The sequence below is a fragment of the Colobus angolensis genome, unplaced genomic scaffold (assembly GCF_000951035.1).
Source record: "Colobus angolensis palliatus isolate OR3802 unplaced genomic scaffold, Cang.pa_1.0 Scaffold12, whole genome shotgun sequence".
In the NCBI taxonomy this organism is placed as follows: Eukaryota; Metazoa; Chordata; class Mammalia; order Primates; family Cercopithecidae; genus Colobus; species Colobus angolensis.
This window is the reverse complement of record NW_012113141.1, coordinates 3,436,615-3,443,274: the sequence shown is the minus strand read 5'-3', so window position 1 is coordinate 3,443,274 and position 6,660 is coordinate 3,436,615. Positions and strand designations below refer to the sequence as shown.

General features: G+C 39.2%; 1 protein-coding gene across 1 annotated transcript in view; it reads left to right on the top strand.

The window, feature by feature from the left end:
* Positions 1-6,660, top strand: part of PPA1 (pyrophosphatase (inorganic) 1) — a 47,634-nt gene that overhangs the window by 21,635 nt on the left and 19,339 nt on the right. The window contains exon 2 of the mRNA XM_011929519.1: positions 411-469. Coding sequence (XP_011784909.1) covers positions 411-469 — 59 coding nt within the window. The remainder of the gene's footprint in view (positions 1-410; positions 470-6,660) is intronic.

The window sequence follows — 6,660 nt, the reverse complement described above, 5'->3', positions numbered from 1 at the left end:
AGCTTAGTGTGAGAATAATATCTTGGTTTAAAAATGTGTACTGGTCGGGTGCAGTGGCTCACCCCTGTAATTCCAGCCCTTTGGGAGGCCGAGGTGGGCAGACTGCTTTGAGCTCAGGAGTTGGAGACCAGCCTGGGGAACATGGTGACACGACCTCCCTACAAAAGATACAAAAATTATGCAGGCGTAGTGGCTCATGCCTGTAGTTCCAGCTACTCAGGAGGCTGAGGCTGGAGGATCACTTGAGCCTTCAAGAGGGAAGCAGAGGTGGCAGTGAGCCAAGATTACACCATTGTACACCATCCTGAGTGACAGAGTAAGAGACCCTGTCTCAGGAAAAAAAAAGTGTACTATGTGCATTTAGCAATACAATTAATTACAGTAATAACTTTTTCTAATTTATTTTGCAGAAAATGAGAAAGGACAATATGTATCTCCATTTCATGATATTCCAATTTATGCAGATAAGGTAAGGCATCTTTGTCTTTTGGACACAGTCTACTCAGATCAGCTAGTTCTACACATGAATTTTCTTATATGTCTCTTAACAAGTGCTTAAAATGCCTTGCTGTGCTGTGAGTTAAAGGTCGGTTGATTAGACTGGGCGTGGTGGCTCATGCCTATAATCCCAGCACTTTGGGAGGCTTAGGCGAGTGGAGGCCAGAAGTTCAAGAACAGCCTGTCAACATGGTGATACCCTGTCTCTACAAAAAATACAAAAATTAGCCAGGCGTGGTGGCATGTATCTGTAGTCTCAGCTGCTTGGAAGGCTGAGGTGAGAGGATCATTTGTGCCTGGGAGACAGAGGTTGCAGTGAGCCGAGATGCCAGCACTGTACTCCAGCTGGGTGACAGAGTGAGACCCTGTCTCAAAAAAAAGACCATTGACTAAATAAGAAGTTAGTCTTAAAACTAGATTATTTAGTTAAAGAAGCAAATATAACTTGGGGAACGAGAGGAGGCATAAAAGCAAAAGTATTTAAATCTGTCTTGGTAAAAAAAAAAAAAAAGAAAAAATTACATTAGTCCTTTTTGTATGTGTATTTGGAACTAAAATCGCAATACTTCATTACTGGTTCTAAAATAAACCAGGTAGCCAGCACAGAATTTTGACTGTGGGAATTTTATGAAATAGTAAAAATAAACTAGATTATTCAATGAGTGTAGGGAAATTTAGTAATGGGCTAGTACAGTTAAGATTTGCACAGTTAAGATAGAGTTAATAAAGGTAGGCACACAGACTTCTAAAAGGAAATAGCTGTTCCTGTATATACCAGTGAGAAGAAACCTAACTGTAGCACAGATTGGTAGGTTTACCACAAATTGATAAAAATCTTTACTTTTCTAGGGGAAAAAAAGTCTACAACTGTATGTACCAGAATAGCTGAGTGTGGGGCGATTGTAATCCCACTTAGGAGGCTGTGCTGGGAGGATCACTTGAGCCCAGGAGTTTGAGACCAGACTGGGCAACATAGCAAAGACCCTTTCTCAGGAAAATAAATAACAATAAAATATATATCAAAATATTTATGATTCGTGGGACTGCCAGTGACTCTTGGTTTTATTTTCATTTTTGTCTTCTTATATTTTCTAATCTTTTTACAAAGAACGTGTTATAAGTACAACTTTAAACAGTCATTTTAAAAAAAACCCATCTCTTCTTAGCCTCCTTTCCAATGGGAGTAGTTTGTACTGTATTTAGCAACTTGACACAAGGACAAATATCTTTTTCTTTTTCTACCTTTCAATTTTTTTTCCTTCAGTAAGGAAGTTTGATTCACATTGAGTACAAAGGTTTCTGAGTTGTAAGAATTACGTAGGTTATTGACCTTCCTTAGCTAGATGTCAATACACAACACAGGTGAACATCACTTTGCAATGCATGTCTAGAATAATAGTAATTTTGTTCTTGTGTGTGCTGTCTTACTGTTTTTCTGGGTGTGACTATTAGATAGAAATAGACAAATTCATTGCACTTCTACCAGGAAGTTTGCTGCAGTTCTGTACTGCCAGAAATTCTAAATTTTGCACTGCTTCCGAGGAGCCTTCCTGGGTAAGACTCCAATTGGAGGCAATGGAGCAAACAGCCCCAGGCCAATTATGTGCCACAAATACAGGAGGGACCTCTAATTGGCATGTGTTTTTCCTGTGGGAGTATCAGCGTTGTATTTATTCAGAAACTTGAATTTGTTACATCTGATTTCCTGGGAGTTGATATAAACTGCAGAATCCTTCCCTCTTGAATTGGCCCCATTGGGTTGGCTTGAATTATCTGCTTGTTGTATTACAGTATGTATACCATACGGTAGCATCTCAGACCATTTTGAGCAATGAAGAGGTATAAAATGATGACCCTAAGTTTATTGATAATACCCTGGCATACAGGTGTGCTACAGGAAGAAAACATTTTCTTGACATAGAGCTGTTTTCCCAGTGTTCATAAGTGATTGTATTCCTACCAAGGACCAGAATGATCATAGATGTTTTGGTGCCTACTCTTATTGCTGCTTCAAGTTACTCCAAAATAGGAAACAAGCTACATTTTGGTGTCCTGTTAAATGTGTTCACTTAGATTACTCAGGGACACTGAAGTCTTATAAGGGACTGGTTGTGTCTATAAAGTGGATTACTCAAATGAAGACTCTGCCCTTGGCCTGCCCTGTCCCAGCTCAAAAGCACAAGCTCTTATGACTCTGGATTTTACCAGTGGTCTAGACCTCAGTGGACCTTGGGCAGAAGCCTTCCTGTCTGACAGGCCAGAAAGAATTCTTTTGTTTTGTTTTTAAGGAAGTTACTTGTTTGAAACACAAATAAAGGTGTGGTGGACATCATTTTGGATTATAGCCTTTTAAAAAAATCTAACTTGATTCGTTAGAGTGTGATTTTCTTTCTTTTTTATAAAAAAATCCATTGTGATTAATTTTACATGAATACATTCTCATGGGCTTGGCCTTGGACTTTATTCCTAATGTGGTCAGTCGTCTGAGGGATGATAATGAGGGAATGTCATGATCAAGTGAGCATGTACCTTTAACACGGCTCAGTCAGCTCCACTAAGGAAAAATGTCCAAGGACTCATATCCATATCAGACCTTTTTTTTTTTTTTTTTTTTTGAGACAGGGTCTCTCACTTTGTCACCCAGGTTGACCCAGGTTGGAGTGCAGTGGCATGATCGTGGCTTACTGCAGCTTATACCTCCCAGGCACAAGTGATCCTCCTGCCCCAGCCTCCTGAATAGCTGGGACCACAGGCACATACCACCACGCCCAGCTAATTTTTCTATTTTTTTTGTAGAGATGGGGTTTCCCTATGTTGCCCAGGCTGGTCTCAAATTCCTGGGTTCAAGCGATCTGCCCACCTCAGTCTCCAAAAGTGCTGGGGTTGCAGGCGTGAGCCACTGTGCCCAACCCATATCTGGACCTTTTAATGTGGCTATTCAGTTTGGCATGTGCCGTTAGGTAATCAGTCCAGTCAGTTCTGGAAAATCTTTTAACTCGGGTACCCTGCTTTGATTATTTCCAAATACAGTGGGTAGAGAAGGTAAAGGCAAGGGCTCACTGGATATTTTTAAATTGCAGGGATGTCCTTTGCTCTGGATCAATTTTAGGATCAAATATAAAAGCACCTATAGCTCAGAGTATCTTCTAACATAAAACTTCTGAGATACCAGAAATTTTCCAAAACATGGTATAAACAGTATGAAACACTGGGTAGATAAAAGCTTTCTGTAAATCTTAAAGTGCTCAAATATCATGACCTGATTTTTTAGTTTTGGAAATCAGATATTTTTCTATTCCGTATCTTAAACTTTCATGTTAAATTCTAATTCTGACAATGTAGGGTTCTATTTTTTTCAGGTGATTGTTAGGAGCATATAGAAGCATATATAAATATGGAATATGTGTTTCTTTTTTTCCCTTCTGAAAGAAAGTCAAGCCTCTAATCAAACAGATTGATGCTTCAGAAACTTAAAAGAATATTATCTACAATTTGGCATAAATGCATTTTTCTTGGGAATGTTTCCATGGTCAAAATTGTTAGTCATTGCAAAACAGAAAAGTTTGACAACTGGAAATGCAGACCCTTGTGCTTGATTTTATAAAGACATTAATATAAACAGATTATGCTTAGAATATCTGTTTTCAAAATGTAGTCATCATAAAGCTTATCTGAAAAGAAAAAATAACAAAAATAGCAGCTTTTTCTTCCTTTTTTTTTTTTTTTTAAGACAGGGTCTCACTCTGTCACCCAGGCTGGAATGCAGTGGCATGATCTTGGCTCACTGCAGCCTCTACCTCCTGGGCTTGAGCAATCCTCCCACCTCAACCTCCTGAGTAGCTGGGACTACAGGTGTACACCACTGTACCTGGCTAATTTTTTTGTATTGCTAGAGACAGACTTTGGCTGGTCCCGAACTCCTGAGCTCGAACAATCCACCCACCTCAGCTCTCAAAGTGGTGGGATTACAGGCATGAGCTACCACACCCAGCCAGCAGCTTATTCTTAATTATGACATGACAAATTAAGTTATTGCTCTACATAGGTACATATGGTAGTGTGTGGTAGCAAATACAGGCATTTGTTTGAGCTGCAATGAGTAGAAGATCTACGTAACTGGAAAACAAATGAGTATTTCTAAAAGTTTTGTGTGTATGTGTTTTAATCTCTTTAATAATTTAATGATCTCCCTTGGAATCTTAACACAATTTGTTGAGCAAATGTTTTTTGGGTTGGTGTAAGTCATGTCTTTCTTTACTAAGTCACAATTCTAAGTGAATAAAGGGCACAACAGTGTGACCTTCGGTCATCATATTTCTTTCTGATAGCTTCTCAAATAGACTTCTGTCACTGTTGATGAAATATTTCAGGTATCCATACACTTTTAACAAATTAGAGTATATCCTTCTAGAATCATATTACCAACGTAGCCAGAACAGAGTTAAGAGCCATTGTCATTTGGTGAGCAGTGAATAAGGTAAAGTATTGTTGGAAATGATGAAATCTGGTATACCTTTTCAAAAGCATCTTTATGGAGATGGAACATTTTCTTTTAACTACATGAGCTCTTCTGATAGGGATTTTATACTCCAAAACTAGTCTAGAAGTTAAAAAAAAAAAAAAAAGGTAAAGCTTGGTTTGGATTAGCTTCTTGCTGAATGTTTATTCTCTAGATAAATTTAGAAGAAAATTCTCTCCACCTCTACTGTTTTTTCTCCAAATTTTATTGCAAAACAATAAAGATTTAAAAACGGAGGGTGGGCTAGGTGCCGTGGCTCATGCCCATAATTCTAGCACTCTGGGGGGCCTAGGTGGATGAATTACTTGAGCTCAGGAGTTCAAGACCAGCCTCAGCAACATGGTGAAACCCTGTCTTTACCAAAAAAAAGAGAAAAAATTTAGCTGGGTGTGGTGGCAAGTGCCTGTGGTCCAGGAGGGCTGAGGTAGGAGGATCACTTGAGCCCTGGAGATGCAGGTTGCAGTGAGCTGAGATCGTGCCACTGCACTTCAGCCTGGGTGACAGGTAAGACTCTGTCTCAAAATAAATAAATAAATAAGAGTGGTGGTACCAGAGGGTGATTTTTGTGTTTCTTTCTAAGCCTGGTATTTACTAGATTTCTGAAGTTATCTAGAGAAACACACAATAAGTCAACTTGAAAATGCTAATGTCAGCCACTTGGTGTAATTCTGTAGTATAGTTCATCGAATTTACCAAATCCAGGATTAAAAATAAGTCTCAATGCCAGGCGCAGTGGCTCACGCCTGTAATCCCAACAGTTTGGGAGGCCGAGGTGGGCAGATCACCTGAGGTCGGGAGTTTGAGACCAGCTTGACCAACATGGAGAAACCGTATCTCTACTAAAAATACACAAATTAGCTGGGTGTGGTGGTGCATGCCTGTAATCCTAGCTACTCAGGAGGCTGAGGCAGGAGAATCGCTTGAACCCAGGAGACTGAGGTTGCGGTGAGCCAAGATTGCATCATTGCATTCCAGCCTGGGCAACAAGAGCGAAACTCTGCCTCAAAACATAAAATAAAATAAATAAATAAGAAATAAGTCTCAATAAGGACACACTGAACTTAACTGCTAAGATTTAAAGATGAGATGTAATTAAATTAAGAGCATGTTCCCTATATATGTACTTAACTGCGTTAGTAATAACAGCCTACCAAATGGCGATCGCTTGTTCATTAGTAAATGACTTGTCAGACTACTGACTTGGTCCACAAGACTCTAACCAGTTTGGAGATGAAACTGGCTCTCACCGTATTACTGTAATTAATATTCCTGTTTAATTAGTGAAGTTATAAGCTTAACGAAGATATAGGAGATATTTCTTCTATTCCTGAAACATTTTTATTTTAAATCTTTTTGATTAATGGAGTGATACAATGTAGACTTGTTGAGTTGCCAATTTCCTTAGAATCTGGACAGCTTTAACATTTTGTTGTAACATCTTGACTACTTGATAAAATGATTATAAATCTGGGAAGTGAAATAGACTTTTATTTTTTTGTAGAGACAGGGTCTATGTTGCTCAGGCTGGTCTTGAACTCCTGGCCTCAAGCGATCCTCCTGCCTCAGCCTCCCAAAGTGCTGGGTTTACAGGCACAAGCCACCATACCTGGCCTGAAATAGACAGTTATATTTCTGACTTTGGG